At 37.6% G+C, this 18890-nt stretch overlaps 1 protein-coding gene across 1 annotated transcript in view; it reads right to left on the bottom strand.

Moving 5' to 3' along the window:
* The window catches only part of SLC9A8 (solute carrier family 9 member A8), a 54591-nt gene that overhangs the window by 9027 nt on the left and 26674 nt on the right, over window positions 1-18890 (bottom strand). Inside the window, exons 10-14 of the mRNA XM_014065476.2 lie at window positions 13352-13457; window positions 8504-8620; window positions 5060-5142; window positions 2024-2135; window positions 607-827 (exon numbers count right to left, since the gene is read on the bottom strand). Of these exons, the coding sequence (XP_013920951.1) occupies window positions 607-827; window positions 2024-2135; window positions 5060-5142; window positions 8504-8620; window positions 13352-13457 (639 nt within the window). The remainder of the gene's footprint in view (window positions 1-606; window positions 828-2023; window positions 2136-5059; window positions 5143-8503; window positions 8621-13351; window positions 13458-18890) is intronic.

Here is an 18890-nt window from a genome sequence, read left to right as displayed (position 1 = left end):
CAATCAGAATCCTCAGCCAATAAGAAGAGTTCTGGTAGCTACAGGTACTCCTCAACGTACGACCATAATGAAGCCTGCCTGTTACAGTTTAAGTTGTGGGCAGTTGTAAAATGGGTCTGTGACTGACCCGATTTTACAATCTTGCTTTTGCAATGGTCATTAAATGAACGCAGCAGTCCTAAAGCAGCTAACACTGTTAAGCAAACCCATGGTTCACTATTGGCACAGTTTTGCTGAAAACTAGATATGCCAGCAAAATCGTTGTAAAACATTCTCAGGTGACCATGGGATGCTGCACACAGACATAAAGGAGGCTAGGTTGCCAAGTACCCAAAATGTGGTCATGTGGCCATAGAAGGGGCCTGACCATTGGAACCTCAGAACCAGGTCATAGGTAGCCCCAAGTTAAGTCCATCTTAACTTCAAATAGTCACTAAATTGATAGGTTGTAAATCAAGGATTATCTATATAGAAACTAACAAATTTAGAGAAATTCCAAATCAGGGAAAGCAAATATACAAGCATGAAAGAAAGGCAAAGAGGTTCATGGAAGACTCATATATAAAAGCATCTATCTCGTTTAAACACAGAACACAGGACACTCACCATTTTCTCTGTTTTGCTGAGATTGATATCCTTCTTGTTCTTCCGCCGGGCTTTAGAGTCTTCAATGTCAATCAGCCTGATTAAAGGCATTGTTCCTCCACCCAGCAATAAGATTGTGAACAGCACAATGATGATTGTGGTAGTGCCAATCAACTGCCGCTTCTCAATTGGTTCCAGGCCCAAGTGGAGGCTCAAGGCATAAGGAATTGCTCCACGTAAGCCTAGTTAATGGGGAGGAACACAGGGAACATATATAAGCATTCCTCAGTCTCTATAGAAATCATATTCTTCAAAGCTATCAAAATGATGGTTTCTTTGTTTGCTATTTCAAGATTAAGGGACAAGCATGCTTGTTTAGGGTAGCCTAGAAGGAATTGCTTGCAGTGAAGTATTTATTGGCACAAAGCTATATCACTTCTACCTTCAAAACCATTCATTCCTCCACTGTGTGTCATCACCACTGAAACCTGCCTTATACTGCTTTAGACTTTTGTTTCTTCTATACCCAAGATCAATCTTCTCCAGAGATGGGAAGTCTTTTTGCCCTAATGGCTCTATGTGGCATTCAGCAATGGACTGGAAATAAACTTATATGCAAATATATTGACACATAAATGCAGAGCTATCTACCTCCCTGGCAGCCCTTTCTCCATTTAAACTGAATTTCCAACTGCCTGCCAAGATAAAGTGTTTGTGTGCTGGGCAAAACCTGGGAGGGAAATGTATCCTTTCACATGCTATCAATGGCTAAGGAAGTATAGGAGAAGAACGATGGTGGGCTTGAAAAAAGAGACGTGTGGCTTTAAAGGTATCATGTGGTTCATGAGTGATCATATGTCCATGTATGACTTGGGACAAAAGTTCCATCTTAGACCAGCAGAAGTCACTCTCATTAGACTTTTCCCTCCTTGAAATTCCATATTCTTGAACTCGAAATTCTGAATTCCCAGCTATTTTTGCAAATTTGCTAGGACAATATAGAAATTATTTTTACAATACTTCTTCTTCTTCTTCTTGTGCCATATCCATCATTGGATGCTGACAATCATGTTGGCAATCCTATTTTTGTCAACAGCCACATGAAAAAGTGCTGCTGAGTTTTACAATACATCTAGATAAGATCATGTGGGGGAAAGCTGAATTACTTCCTATTTTATGCAAAACAGCCAATGCAGAATTAGAAATGTGCAATGAAAGATTTATCTCTATCCCAAACATTTTTTTCTCCTGAACAATTGGAGACAATTCCTTTGTGTAGTGGGAAACATCAATCAATCAATCCGTCAAAAATAGAGAAAATGAAAGTTTCTTATGCAGAAACTCAGCATATAGTTTTAACATGATCTTATGAAGACCCAGTTAACAATTACAATGCTATATAGAACAATGCCCAAGAATGAAAATGACAAAAACTTACCACTAAACCACATGATGAACATCATTTTCGGAGTGATCTTGTGATCACGGAAGAAATTGAGCAAATAAGAGAGGGGGAAAATATTGACTGCTCTACCAAAAAGGACAAGCACCTGTCAAAAAAGAAGCAAAATTGAGCTTTTAATAAGAGAAGTAACAATAGGAAAATGGGGACTGGGATTCGTAACCTCTTTATGAGTCACCCCTATATTAGCATCTAGGACAGTGATGGCTAATCTTTTTGCTATCGCGTGCCAAAAGTGGGGGGAGTGCTGAGGCTGGGGGTCATGCGCGGGTGTGCTCACACCCATAATTTTATGTGCCCTCCCCCTGCCCACGTGACCTCACTCAACCTCCCCCAAGCGTTTGGCATGTGATGGCACGGCGGACCCGTTTCTTGCCCTCCCCAGGCTCCAGAGGCTTTCTAGGAGCCTGAGGAAGGTGAAAACAGCCTCCTCCGCTCCCTCTGGAAGGTCTTCCAGAGATCAGAAATGGCCCATTTTCCGACTGGGCCTGGTAGGTCCATTTTTCGTCCTCCAAAGGCTTCAGGGGAACCTCCTGAAGTGTCCGAAGGGTGAAAAATAGCCCAACATGCAAACTGGAAGTTCGGGAATGGACTTCTGGGTTGTCCGTTGGGATGTTTTTCTCCCTCCAGAGGCATAAGGAGGCTTCCCTGAAGCCTCCGGAGGGCGAAAAAACAGCCCAATGTGCAAACCGGAAGTCTGCTCCTGAACCTCCGGTTTGTGCATTGGGCCGTTTTTCACCCTGCGAAAAACGGCTGAAAATCATGGCTGAAATCAGCTGGCCAGTGCACGCATGCACAGAGGAACTGACAAGGCAACACCTCGCATGCCCTCAGAAATGGGTCCACGTGCCATAGGATCTAGAGCTAATATAGAAACAGTATGCTACTTTAGGTAGCCCTTAGTCAGATTCAACAGGACTTTATGGGTTGACCTTAGTAACATACTCATTTTTCTTTTCTCAGTTATGTTGCATCCCTTATATATCTATGCTTATCTTTTATTTTATTCTTATTTGGGGAGGGGCAAACCCTGAATTTGCTATCCCAAAGGTGCTTTTTCAAGAGGCAATTGGACTTTCTGGTTTTTCTTTGGAGATGTTTTGTTTCTCATCCAAGAAGCTTCTTCGGCTCTGAAGAAGCAGAAAACTCAGAAAATCCAGTTGCCTCTTGAAAAAGCACCTTTGGGACAAACCTGACCTGGATGACTGATATCCTCCATAGACCTCAATGTGTGCTACTTTATAATGGCTCCTGACGATGAGAGAAAGCTTAAAGCATGGTTAAGGAATTATTAAGCTAAGGCTCTAGTCCACTGTAAATTCACTTGACAACAAATAAAAACAGAAGGTTTTAGCCCTCAAACAAACTTGCATGAGAGCATACTATGTAAGAGAGGGAAGAAAAGGAGCAAATTCATATCAGGTTGTATTCAGTTCAAAGAGCTGAATTTCTTTAATTCTGGGTGTTTTATACAGACAGCCATCGACTTATGACCACAATGGAGCTCAACATTTCTACTGCTAAGGAAGACAGTTAAGTTAGTTTTGCCCCATTTTATGACCTTTCTTGCCACAGTTGTTCAGTGAATCACTGCAGTTGTTAGGAGTAACAGGATTGTTAAGTGAATCTGGCTTCCCCATTGCCTTTGCTTCTCAAAAGGTCACATGATCACATGACCCCAGGACACTGCAACCGTCATAAATATGAGTCAGTTGCCAAAAGTCTGAATTTTGATCACATGACCACGGGGATGCTGCAACGATTGTAAGTGTGAAAAATGGTCACGTCATTTTTTTTCAGTGCCCTTGTACCCTGTTTCCCTGAAAATAAGACCTCCCTCGATAATAAGCCCAATCGGGCTTTTGAGCACATGCGCTGAAATAAGCCCTCCCCTGAAAATAGCCCTTCCCCAAAATATTGCAACACAGCAGCAGCCATGAGGTGACCATGCTCACCTTAAAAATAATAAGCCCTCCCCGAATATAAGGCCAAGTGCTTATTTGGGGGGGTCAAAAGAAAATAAGACCCTGTCTTATTTTCAGGAAAACATGGTAACTTCAAAAGGTCACTAAACAAAACATTGTAAGTTGAGAGCCTATATCATCTTTTATTTTGCTGTGAGCTGCTCAGCATTATGCCTTTGAGATTGATGACTATATAAATTGAAATAGATAAACAGAATATGTAAGGTACATAAATGCACATCACTTTTACTCATTATTTATGAGTTTACAGGTAATTCCTAACTCGGAAGTCCTGGAAGTAAAATGCTAGACCAAATTAATATTAGCCTGATTCCATGAGGTAGTGTTTGCACTCATCTAGCAATTAGCCTCCTCTACTGAGGCATTTCTTTCTGGCCTTGGCTGCCTCAGAATGAATAATAAATAAAGTGGAAATACAAAGATGCCTTGTAACTGACCGGAGTTTGCCGAATACTAACATGTCAGGAGAAGAGCTATGCTAGTCTACACTAACCAAAAGTTTAAAAAGAATTTAGCGCTTAAAATGATCAAATGTTGTTATAAGATTACATGCAGTTCAATGTCACAGAGTTATATGGCTAACCCCTCCTCTTAAGTTTTAAGACTGCTATGCACATCAATGAACATCCTGGATAACATTGACTATTAGTGTACAAGCCGTTTAACCTCAAAATCGACCACTGTTCACCAAGAAGACAGTGTCCAATGACAAAATAATGTCCTATGCACCCATTGGCTCTTGCAGAAGAACCTAAATTGACTTTTAAGAGTCATTTTCATAGCTCCTTTAGAAAGCTATTGTCTCCAGTGAAGGAAGAGGTGGTTTAGTTTGTGTTATTGTACTATACATACACATTGCATTGTTTTTAAAATTGCAATCCAGCTAGAGTCCAATAAGCAGGCAGCGTGCAAGTTGTTGCAATAAATAATAAATAAATTGGAGTTCTCTGGGACACAGTATATACACCTTCTTGCCAGAATTGGGGTCAGGTGAAACAAATAAACTCTACTATAATTTGATACCTACTATGCACCAGATGACAAAGGACATTTCAAACTTGTGAGGAAAGCTAAAAATTGACAAGCCCAGAAATGCAAAAACACATGTTTCTGAAAGAGAAAAATAAGAAATGAGTATTCACAAAATACCACACTGATCATTCAAGTCCCTATCTTTAATTTTTTTAAAGTTCAGTAAAATGTTTGAAGCAGATACAGTCTCTTACATTCCTAAATTACGTAACAAAGAAAGAGAAATGCTCAAAATGCCGATATACATAACCTGTTTCTTTCAAAAGGAAAAGGACGGACTAGGATAGGAGTGTCAAACTAAAGGCCTGGGGATTGAATCTGGCCCACAGCGTGCTTAGATCTGGCCCACAGGGCCACCCTGGAAACAGCGAAGGACTGGCCCGCAGTGCCTCTGCCAGTGAAAATGTTGCTCAGGAGGGCCGCACACGCCCCCACCCTAAGCTCCATTTTCATTGGCAGAAGGTTGCAGAAGGCTGTCGCAGCCGAAAATGGAGCTCAGGAGCCCATTTCCTCTGGCACAGCGCTCAGGCCACCACAGGCTACACCCACCCTGGCTATGCCCCCCATCCCCCACCCTGAGATCAAACACAACCCTGATGCGGTCCTCAATGAAATAGAGTTTGACACCCCTGAACTAGGAGATTCTTCTCTCAATGAGTTATTGCTTTCAGAAGGTCTGGGCCTAGTCCAACAGAAACCTAGCTTCTTCAGCAGGGTTCTATTAAAACCTAGCATTTGCTGCATAAAGTTTAGCAATGGAGCACAGATTTTACAAAGATAAAAGACTAAAAACACACACACACATATGTAACTGGCTAACAGTGATGATTGGAGTCTGCAACAAAATATTGCAGTATGATTTGTCTTGCCAGCAAAGTATACATTTTTTCAGGATCTCCTGTTTCCTGCAGCTATTTCCTCTTTTCCTCTCTTAACAGATGTTCAACCTTCAGTGCTCCTGCATTTTAAACATCAGAAAGCAATATTCAGATCCAATATTAATTTGGCTTTAATAGCTCAGTGAAAGACAAGCAGCATCTTCAGTGATGGGACAAACCACAAGTCTGTTTCCCACATGTTCTGGTCATGTGTCTCCTGGTAGTACCTAGCTGGTTATTGTGAAACACAGCTAAAGAAAGGATCAGTGAAAATGTGATCTAGTCTAGCAATACAGGTTTTGTGCTTGCGTTATCTTTTTTTGTGTGGTACTGCCTCAGATTCCTGCATCCATGAAATTGTAAGATTTTTTTTCCACCTCTGGCCCTATCATTATTACTGTGTTTAGCTTAATATTTTCTAAATAATAAATGCATTTTAAAACAAATGCCAGCTAAGAAAGGACAGAGTACAGAGAACCACATGAATATATTGCCTGTAATTTTCCCCCTTTTCAAATAGCTTCCTCCTACTGTATCCATAATCCTTTAATGGAAATGAAGGCATGTTGCCTCTCTATCATCTAAAAGTACCCTGGAGGCGAGAAAAAAAGTCAAAGAAATCCATTTTGTTATTAATCTTGTGGCAAGACTTAGCCAGAGCTTGGAGGAGAAAGAAGGACAAGATTTACAGCACATTTTATCCCCCTTGTCAGTAAAGGTGACTTTTCTGCTTGGCAGACTCTATATTAGTAGGTCTGTTCTGAGAACTGAAGTGAAGAAATGCTCCTGCCATTAAAGAAACAGCTCTGCTTCCTCTTACCCATAATTCACATTCTGAATATCTTTGAAATCACACAAAAAAAGATCAATTAATGATTATAAATTGTAATGTTTAAGGCTGAATGGTATGCATGCTTAGTTGGAAGTCCTATTGGATCAAATGGGACCTATCAAATGTCTGAATAGTTATACAAAAGTCGTAATGTAAAATCTCCTTCTGAACCAAAGCAAGGAAAGCAAAGTGCTGCCATCTGCTGAGATATATGCTGCAACCTTCAAAACTATTTTTTAAAATACATTTATCTGGCCAGGAGCATCTGAGACAGGGGTGTCAAACGCACTGCATCGCGTTGTCGTCCTGTGACATATCACAACTTCTCTCCCTTCACTAAACCGGGGGTGGGTGTGGCCAGCACATGATACATCCAGTCTGCGGGCTGCAAGTTTGACACCCCTGAGACATTAGACCAGATGAGGGAGGAGGAACTCAAGAATGAGTTAGTCCTCACAGGAAAAAGACACCAGGAACTGATAGGCATCTTCCAGACAGACACTCCCCAATCTTGCAGGTATTGCTGACACACTTCCCAAATTATTTCGTTATTGTCCTGGATGAGTGCAGGTTTATTATACTTCAGCCACACCTGCAGAATTGCAAGTTTCCCTCAAACATGGACAAGAGAAAAATATTTTGATTTGATCCATAAACTAATGTTAACCTACTGCCATTCCTGTGCCTTAACACTGCAATAAAAAGAAAACATACTATATTATAAGCAACTTATTGGCACATACATTATTTGATGACTTGATGAGAATGGGCCACCTTTTCCTCTAAAATATAGGTAATAATATGAATCCAATCAACATGGTCAATAACAATTTACTGATTACAATAAAATTAGACTTTCGCTTATAACCCCAGTAAGGACTGGAATTTCCATTGCTAAGCAAGGCAGTTGTTAAGTGAGTTGTGTTTGATTTTACAACCTTTTTTGCTACAGTTAAGTGAATCACTGCAGTTGTTAAAAGAATCATGGATTGTTAAGCAAACCCAGTTTCTCCCATTGACAATGGTTGTAAGAACCAGCTGAGAAAGTCACAAATGGCAATCAATGACCTGTATAGTCATTATACATGCATGCCATTTGCCAAGGAGGTCAATTTATTTTCCCAAACACCTGAAAGCAGGACACCAAACAATGGATGGAAACTAATCAAGGAGAGAAGCAACCTGGAATTAAGGAGAAACTTCCTAAAAGTGAGGACAATTAACCAGTGGAACGTCTTGCCTTCAGAAGTTGTTGGTGCTTCATAACTGGAGGTCTTTAAGAAGAGACAGCCATTTGTCTGAAATAGTTTAGGGTCTCCTGCTTGAGCAGGGGGTGGGGTGGCTGGACTAGAAGACTTCCAAGGTGCCTTCCAGCTCTATTATGATTCTAAAAAGTGCCTGAATTTCAATTACATGATTGTGGAGATGCTGCAATGGTGCAAAGACCAGTTGTAAGTCCACTTTTTTTAGTTCTGTTGCAACTCTGAATGGTCACTAACAGGATGGTAATTAAGGAACACCTGTAGCAATAACTCTCAACTCCATTGACCATAGTTCCTGGTCAACTGCCAGGATAAAAATGTGTAATCATAATTGAAACATATTTGTTGTTTAAATTAAAGTATTTCACTTATGTAGTAGATTGCCATTGCAAAACTGGCATGATAATCAGAAGCATTTGGAAAAGTCTGCTTTGATAGTAAGAATCCAAGCAATAGAGAGCACGTACCACACATGAATGCAACAGTTCTCAGAGTCTGCTGCATTAGGATCTGTGTTACCGGAGAAAGATTATGATGGGTGTAGTGAGACATTACAATGCCGGAAAACAAGATAGCCATGATACCTGGAAGAAAAAAATCACTATTAGATATACCTATATATAAAATCAGGTTTTTCCTTAAACTGTACTAACTGCAATCCAAAAAATAATCAGAACTGTTCTGCAGCACAAGAATGGGAAAGGTAGTGATTCAGTTTGGAAGCTCAGGTCTAGCACTGCACAATTCAACAACATGAGTTGGGTCAGCTGCCCAGAGTAGCTCAACCCTTTGGCTCAACTGCTGAAGGAACAAAAGCATCTAAATATGCATATGCAATATTTTCACAATATACTTCAAAATTAGGGGACAGCTTAGTACCTTGGAAGGACATGGACTGCTTACACAGGAGCTTTCTATTTGCACTGGGATTAAGTGCTTTCACTTAAGTCTGATTAATATTGCTACTCTACGTGAAATATCAAATCCATATTTTTCTCCTGTAAATAAAGACCCAACGCTAGAAATTACAAAATAATTACCCTCCCAATTACATAATTCCAGTTATCAGAAAAGCAATGTAGTATATAAAGGAGAATAGCCAAACTAAGACTTAACCATAGATTATAGATATTGGTTTCATCATAAACAATATTCTCACTCTTTCAATATGGGGAATGTGGTAACGTTTGCAGGGAAATAATGCTAGGATTGAAAAGGCCTCTTTGCGACCAACTTTCTTCTCAAATCTATTTAATTTCAGCTCCAAAAGAAGACTATATTCTCCCCTTCCAAGTTATGCCCACACTCCCATATGATTGAGGGCTGCAACTACTTACTATTATTCTAACACACTGAATAATTGGATCTTTCTGATACAGTAGAGCTTAATAGTTCAGGAAACCTTTAAAAGTTTCAATATTTCTGCATCAATATGCAAGAGATCTGGTGATGCACTGGTTAGACTGCAGTAATGTAGGCTAATTCTGCCCACAATCTGGAGTTCAATTCTCATAGGTTCAAGGTTGACTCAGCTCTCCATCTTTCTGAGGTTGCCAAATGAGGACCCAGATTGTTGGGGGCAATAGGTTGACATGGTAAACTGCTCAGAGAGTGCAGTAGAGCAGTGTTTTTCAACCACTGTGCCGCAGCACACTAGTGTGCCGTGACATAGTGTAAGGTGTGCCGTGGGAGAATTACTTTATATATAGTCAATATAGGCACAGAGTTAAAAAATTTTAACATTTTCTAATGGTGGTGTGCCTCGTGATTTTTTTCATGAAAAAAGTGTGCCTTTGCACAAAAAAGGTTGAAAAACACTGCAGTAGAGCACTATGAGGTGGTATATAAGTCACAGTGCTATTGCTATAAAAATATAACCTGAAAACTGATCTGTTCTCCACACAAGTCCTAAAACTAGATAGAGAACTCAATTAAAGAAATAATTCAAAAACATTATACTTGATTTATTGAGGGAAATGATCTAAAGCTACTACTTTACTTCACATGTATTTCCTATACATTCTGTTCAGGGCTAGAAGAAAATATTCAAGCTACTCCAAAGCTATAGAGACTGAATGGAGATTCCATGGAACCAGTATCATATGGATCATACTACCAAATCCCAACTGGATGTCATTTGACACTGCTGTTTGTTTATTCCCAGAGTACAAAAACAAGTTTCATGCATAGAAAATGAAGAAGTTGTATTTGATATTATACCAATAAAGAGAGATGGCAAAGCAGTTGCAAAATGAGAATACAACCAGTGATCTGATAACAGCTGACAGATTCAGTGAACCTCAAACTCATCATAATCCTTTTAGTTGCTGCATTACATAATTCATTTTATCCCATTTAAATCTAATATTCCATTGAATGATTATGATCCTATTAGTGAAAGTGCTCCAGAATTTTAATTACTGGTTCCATTACAATACCCAAGATGTTATTTGGAATGAAACGGCTATAAAAAAACCAAAACAAAACAAAAACAAAAACAAGCATTGGCTCCCCAGAGGTTACTTCACAACTAGAGAACAGCTGTAAAATCCACTGAGTTGCATACACAAAGTTGCAAGTGCTATCAGAATTGGACAAAAGTGGTTATAGCTATCAAAACAGATGCTTTGTGGTAAAATCAGCAGTCATACAAATATGCTTAGACTTTACAGTTGTCATTAAGAGCCCATGGTGTTTCTTAACCAATGATACAGCAACAACTAGGAAAGCACGGGACAAACAGCTACTTGCAGGACCACATATGTTTCACTCTGTGAGATGTTTGAGATTAATGAGAGGCATGGTGCATTTAGGGAGAGGCATATTTGGGACCAAGTTCTCCTTGCACCTGCAGATACATAAGAATGCTTCAAAGCGTAAACACAAACAGTTAATTGTAAAATCTTGCTCTCTATAAAGTATCATCATAAATCTCTTTTAACCAAGGCCAAATCACAACATCACTAAACCTTTGTAGAAGCCTGTGTCTATTATCACAGACTCTAAAATAATGTACAGTGTATGTTACTAAAATAACAACACTAGCATTCTGTGCAAAAGAGGTTGTTTCTAATTGTGAGAAAACTTTGGTCCTTCAAAATTGTCGTCTTCTTCCTTTTCTCCTCTTCCAGTCCAAGCAATTTGATACACTTTCCAGATCGCTTTTCTTCATTTCTAGTTCAAAATGTTTGATATACTGCTATAGTAGTGTATCCAATTAAAGCAACTACCTATTTTTCTACCTGCGTACATTTCTGAAGTAAACATTCCAACTACAAAAATACAAAAATCCTAACCAAATACAGTGCAGTGCAAAAGATTTATGTACCCGGATTCTCACTAACTTCCAGGCTTTTCTTTCTTTAATCTATGACTGAACAGTATCTTTAAATCCAAGCTTAGTACAATTTTATTTTATTTTAGTTTCCAGGCTTTTATGCTGCTTCAATTGCAAACTGGCTCTGAACAGCTTTCATGCCTGAATTCAATAGTAAGATTAAAAACAACTTTTCTCTGCAGGAAGGACAAATTCAACACATTAGATGCCAGGGCTACCTAAAAAAGACAAATCTTAACTGTTTTAGGGAAAATGCGAAGGTCAGTGTCAATTTAATCTCTAGGGGAACACTATTCTAGAGAAGACTAATGACTCAGGTGATCACAAGAAAATATCCTGTATGGGAGGCCTGGAAAGAGGCTTCTTTGACAGCTCTTAAATAAACAAACCCAACATTGTCTTGGATTGGGTGTAGTTTTCTGACCGGTATACTACCTGGATTCAGGCTTCAAACTAAACCATAAACTATTACTTAAAAAAGCTGCTTCAACTAGTTCTGCATTATCCCGAAGAAAAGTATGAATAAAGTCTCACCAGGATTATGTCTTTGGCCCAATTAACATCTTTGTAGGATACAGAAGAACTGCTTCTCAAATGTTTAGATGATACCAAGCTAGGATAATTGGTTAATATCTTACAAATCAAAACTGCAATTCGAAACAACCTCTATGAAAATAAAAACTGAACCATAATCAATGGAAAAATGTTCATCTGTGAGAAAAACAAGATCCTCGATGTGCATATAAAAAGTCAAATACCGATTAACTTGGTGGTAATGTGTGTCAGAAGGATCTAGGAATACTTTTGGACTATCAACTGAACATAGCACCTAAAAGGCTAACATAATCTTGAATTATATTAAAATAAACATTGTGTCCAAATCACAAGAACTAAACTGGATTTTATTCTAATTATTCTTCATTTAATAAATTATGTCCAGTTCTGGGTAGTGTACCAGGATGTAGCAAAACTGAAGCAAATTAAAGGGGAATGTTCTAGGATGATAGAAGGTCTGGATGCCAAAGAAAAGACTAATAACATGATAAGGTCTACAAATACCTATAACCAGGGACATCTATTCTCTGTTAAAACTAATAATCAGATTGTGGAAATTTAAAGATATTCTGAAGAAATATCACAAGGGATGTCCTAATGTTGTTAAGTTGTTGTTGTTAAGTTTTTAAGCAGTGGAACAACTTGCCTAGAACAGTAATAAATTCTTTTTGCTGGAGGTTTTCACATAGTAGTTAGATAGCCATCTGTTGGAATGATTTAATGTATTCCTATTCTGACCATCGAATAGAACTAAATGACTTAAGAGTATATTTTCCATGGTTCTATAAAAAACCATAATTATTTTTAAGCCAAAACTAAGCAAATCTTAGTTTATAGGTTGTGCTTAATTAGCACCTATAACCTATAAACTTTACCATAATAGACAGGGAACATTACATATTGATTTGAAATAGTGATTCACCAAACTCCAAATTGGCAAAATCCCTTTTTGGATGTACAGTAAGGAGTTAATCTAAATGTGAGAAAATAGAACAACTGGAAGGATAAATCATCCACTTCTCTGTAGTAACAGCCTTCATAGATTGCAAATTTGATGAGTTCCCCATCTATCACCTCGTCCAAATCATTGATGAAGATGTTGAAGAGTACTAGGCCTAAAATAGAACCTTGGGCTACTCCCCTGTATACTTCCCTCCATGTCAGCCAGTTACGAATCCATCTGGTGGTGATGCTACCTAACCCACATTTTTCTATTCTAACTAGTAATAGGTCATTGTCTGCAAATGCCTCACTGAAGTCCAAGTAAATGAATGGAAATACACACACACACACACACACACACACACACACACACACACAGAGAGAGAGAGAGACAAAAGTTTGGACAGTCTGAGAACTCTAAAGAAGTGAAAGCTGTTTTAGCACTGTCAATAACTTCAGGGGAATTTGTTTTGCAACTTACCTGAGAGAGAAATTCCTTCTGCAAGTCCATAAGGAAGATATGCAAAGATAATCATCATTCCAAACTCCAGGGAAGGAGTTTTTCGTAAATCAATATGTTTCAGTACGTTAATTACAAACAGTTAAGTAAAATAAGAAGAAAGATGAAACAGGAAAGTCAGATAATTAGGAAGTTCTCATTTGTCATTAGAGCTCCATTAGAAAGCTTAGCATTTCATGTTGAATCATACAATGCAATTATTTTTCTTCATACTGTTTAGCTGATGGACATTTTCAAGTGGAATAACGGAAACTACCAGATGATGGTGCTCTGTGCCACACGGAATTATTTTTAGAGGATTTTTAAAGCTTCTAACAAAGTGCATAGAAAAAAGATTTTATTATAAGAGGGCCTTTAACTTTATAATATTCTTAGCTTTACACCTAATAATTATATTTAAGAACTCACTTGCAAATAATGTTGTAATTGTTAAGCTTCTTAAATTTTGCAGACTTCATCAAGGTTTAAATATCCTTACATACAACTGTAACTCTCAATATATGAGATGCTGAAAATATAATTATCAGTGATCATCTTCTAACAGATTACAGTTCTAAGGGCAGATGGGTAAATGTGTCTGGACTACATATTTTTTTAAGATAGAAACAATTCCACAGTGAGTTTCTTTGTACTCTATATATGTGGTTTTAACTTATTTGAAAGCATTATCTAAATACTTCAATGGAATGAAAATCAACTTACTTTCTCTGTAAAGAACATAGATTTTTGTTTATAAAGAAGCCACTTAATAATTTTAGTGGTCAAATAGCTGCATAAAGAGAGTGGGCACATTTATGCATGTTGGCTTGGACAGTCAATCTGACTTTTCAATTATGATCCGTTATTGTACTTCATATTCAAGGCTAAGAATAGATATGACAAACATACTGCTTCCAATAAACTGCTATGAAAACTCTTTTGAAGACTCCCCTTTAAATTTTTCAATTCTTTTGACTGAAAAAGTACCTCTGAAATTCATTTTCAACAGGGATTTTGCCTAATGTGATATTTCAGTCTGTCCAAAAAAATCTGCTTCCAAGAATATTTGAATAATTACAGCTCCATAAAGTTGGAGAATCACCATCTAGAAATCACTTTGTCCAATCCTGCTTTTTAAAAGGTTAACCTTGCCTCGATGCTGTTCTAAATCTACTTTGAAACTCTGAGCATTGGATGCTCTAATTTTCCAAGCTGCTCTATAAGCTAATTAATATTCAGTTTTAATAGTGGCTAACCCAATGTTGTTGAGCTCCCACTCCCTATAGCTCCAGGCAGTAGGACTCATCATTAGGGATGATGGGAAGCTAAATATAACAATATTTCAAAAGCCAAGGCCCTCCATTCTAGGCTTGAAACATCAAAAAGAATTGTTTCAATCAATACTTATAAAGAAAGAACTTTAAACATTTTATATGCCTTTTACAAGCATATTTGAAATATTCTAGACTGCGATAGTATGCCTACCTAAATCAAGAATGTGATACCTTCAATTTTTCTTTTTAATAATGTGATTCAAACATTCCAATTAGCAATAATCTGGCATTGTGTAACTCTGTGGTCTAAAACATTAATTTAAACATTTAAATACAACAGGTTGTCTGATCCTGATCTAAAATCTTGATTATGCAGAGAGTGTAATTTCTCACACAAATTTCTAGTTACCAATTTTGAGATAACACACAAAACCTTTTGTGTTTTAACAAAAAGTTAAAGTTCTAATCTGAGATAAAACACAAAACATGAATAGCTAGAACAAGCTATGATCTCAGCACACAAGAAATGCTGACAACCACCATCACATATTACATCCTTAACAGAAGCTAAATAAAGGAAAACAAAACTGCAAACCAAAATGTTCAAGTTGAACCAGAGGTACCTGAACAGGTTATCAAAATGCCCAGTTGCTCACTATCTACCACAACACACAAGGTCAAATACCCAGATTCACGGCATTCATCAACTTCTGCCTCACTACCTATTTTCAATTAATGGAGAAATATATCAACAAATCAGAGGAACACTTTACATGCACAAAAGTAGAAGGTCTTATAAACACCCACAATGGAAGAATGGATGATTAAGCTGATGGGATTGACAGAAATTGTGGAATTGGCAGTTTTGATTACAGACAAAGACTTTGACCAATTTTATTTTTCACCAGGAAACCACTTTCTGACTTTTTGAGAAAAAATGAAAGAAATGAAATTGTGATTTTGGAAATAGGTTAGAATTATATGCCATTACAGAAATAATGTGGACTGTTTGTTATTTTTAGAGTAGGGGTTTGACGTATTCTTCATTTATATCTGTATCAAAAATAGTTAGAAGTCATTCTTTTTCTATTGTCTTTACTTCTTCCTTCCTTTTTGTTTCTGCACTTTTCTTTTTTCTTTTAAAACTTTCCTTTTAATTATTGTTTTTGCTTATCTATTTTTTACTGTTTTTAAAAATCTCAATCTATATTATGTATATGCATATGTATATATAGCATATATAGACAAAAAAGAAGAGCTGTGTAAGAACATTATTTAGATGAGCACAAATGCACTGCAGCAACTCAGAACACCAGAAAAAGGAAACAGACTGCCTATGCAACTCCCAACAAAATGGATACACTCACAACTTTATAAGAAATTGGTGGATGACTCACCTGACAACCAATTCAAGCTATGAAATGGTTAATATTATCATACATCAAAAACATCTCAGAAACAACAGACTATCACAACCACATGGCATCACACAGCAATGATAGCATTTACACTTATATAACGCCCCATAGTGCTTTACAACACTCTCTGGGTAGTTTACAATGTCAGTTTCAATTGGTTATTGCCCCCAACAATCTGGGTCCTCATTTTACCAATCTTGGCAAGATGGAAGGCTGAGTCAAACTTGAGCCCTGTCCAGATCGAGCTCCAAGCTATGGACAGAGTTTGCCTCAAAGATTGCACTTAACCACTGCACCACCAGGGCTCTTTATCACATAGCTAACTATGTGACACCAATTAAAACCCTCCATAACATTTGAAGTAACCCAAGACCCGGTGACCCAAGAAATAAAAACAGGAGCAATCTACAACTACAGTGTAAGGACTGTAACAATCTATGTATGTAACAAACAGAAAACTAGCAAAGTGCATCCATGAATGCTAACTAGGAGTCAGAAGAAACGATGAAAACTCCATAATTTCATAACACATGGACAGATCTAACCATAGTTTCAACTCAAAAAACCATGAGCCTTCTAGACCAAGCTATATCCAAAAGAGCGAGGTAATTGCTAGAGGCTAGGCAGTCAAACAAATCAGCCATGAACAGACTCATAAAGTTTGCATGGCATTCAAAAGAAACAATAAAAAGCTAAGTAAGAAATAAAAGAACAGAACATATCCTCACCAGTAATCACCACCCAAATAAGACAGGATTAACACTAGACAAACAATGGATCAATAATCAATACCCTAAATCAAAGAACTACAACTCAGAAAAACTATCAAGCAGTAAACAAATCAAGTTACTACCAAGGGAAAAAAACATGCCCACCAACTCTTACAGGGCAAGCTATTGTATATAGTAATAGCACTTAGACATATATAGTGCTTCACAGTGCTTTACAGCCCTCATTAAGCGATTTACAGAGTCAGCATATTGCCCCCAACAATCTTAGTCCTCATTTTACCAACCTCGGAAGGATGGAAGGCTGAGTCAACCTTGAGCCTGTTGAGATTCGAACTGCCAAATTGCAGTCAGTCAGCAGAAGTAGCCTGCAGTACTGCATTCTAACCGCTGTGCCACCAGAGCTCATATAAACAGAGCAAACCCCATTTCTTTCTAACACTGAAGATGTTATCTAGTTCAGTAATGAAATATCTGCAAGAAAGCAACCAAATTCAACCAAGGTTTACACAGTTCAACTCTGAGCTACATACATTCATTAGATAACAAGGCAATGTTATCTATTGAATCCTCAGAAATAAAAAAATTTTTACAGGCTTATCATGAGAAAAAAATAAAACTCACTAAATTGTCCATTTGCTCTCAACCAGCCTCCCAATGTGAGATACTCTACTCCAAATGTTCCAGATGTCAACCATTACAATCTTGGCTAAGGCCAATGGTGGTTAAAAGGAGAGCTGGACTGTAGTCTAAACTATTTGAAACTGTCCAATTAATGTTTTCCTTCATTAGACATAATGCATTTTGTCTAACAGATGGAATGCATAAAGCTCTAAAAATGATAAAAAATAAACATGATTTCTCATAGGCACAGTCCAGCCATAGCAAATAACTTTACTTCTATCAATATTTAATACTCCTGCTGGTCAGATGTGTGGAATTTGGACTTCTATAACATTAATGGAGGCTTTCTTCAATAAATGTAAAAACAACAAAGATAATTGAGAGTATAATTAAATGGGAGGTGATGAAACTGAAGTCTGTTTCAATCTTTGGAACCTACAAGAGAAATCCTGAGAAGTGGCATAAAAGTCTGCATGGCCTCAAGCATATCATAGCCTAATAGTTTTCTGTCAATTTTCAGCTGCCAGTCAGAAAAAAACAGAAAAGAATTCATTGCTTAAAAGCAATAATAGATTGAATTTTCCTGAGATGTCCAATATCCTTAATATACTAAGTAACCAGATTGTGGTTCAACAGAGAAGTATTAACATTAATCATTTAATAATAAAAGACTGATAGGAAGGCATGTTCAGTGATAAAAAAAAAATCTGAACAATGAGAATAGTTCATGATAGAACCAATTAAAACAGTGGTTCTCAACCTTTTCTTTGCCAGGGGCCCTCTTTAAATACCTTTTGTGGCCACAGACCATGGCCACGAACATCCCCTCCCCCCAAGAATTAACACAAGATTTAAATCAGAATATTTCTTCAACCCTCTAGGGACCCCCACTGATGACATCCCTCCCTCCCCCTACCCCAGGACCAACAGATCACAGGTTGAGAAACACTGACCTAGAGAGATTGTGGGCTTCCTTTGGCCTCATCTGAAGCTGATGAATATTTTAGTTTTAATTAATAACCCAGCCCAACTCTGTGATTCTATTATTTTCTATGTTTTCATACTGCTTAGAAATTGTTGTAATAAAGATTACTGTTGTGTTGCTGGTGTTATTATTTTTGTTATTCCTGTGTTCCTACAATTCCCCTTCCAATCTACACTGTAAGAGTATTGTAAGTCTTGTTACTTATCACTAGCATCTTAACCATTATCAACTCTCTGCACACAAAATAACTAAATTAAATATATATTTCAACAACAAAAGAATTAGGGAATTCTATTGTTTATAAGAAAAGAGAAATTCAGACCATAATGGAACAATGCTTTAGTTGACCAGATAATACTGGAAGAGGAGAAAAGATGAAACATACAGTACATGTTGTAACAGAAAAGCAGTTCAAGCTACTATGAAAAATCAAACCCTTTGTCTAACATAAATTCCATACTAAAGGGGCCAGGCCAATTAACCAGATAGACT

This window comes from Thamnophis sirtalis, unplaced genomic scaffold, assembly GCF_051295495.1.
Source record: "Thamnophis sirtalis isolate CommonGarterSnake01/CBP01778 unplaced genomic scaffold, rThaSir2_p1.2 scaffold_7, whole genome shotgun sequence".
Taxonomy (NCBI): Eukaryota; Metazoa; Chordata; class Lepidosauria; order Squamata; family Natricidae; genus Thamnophis; species Thamnophis sirtalis.
This window is presented reverse-complemented; position numbering and strand designations above follow the sequence as displayed.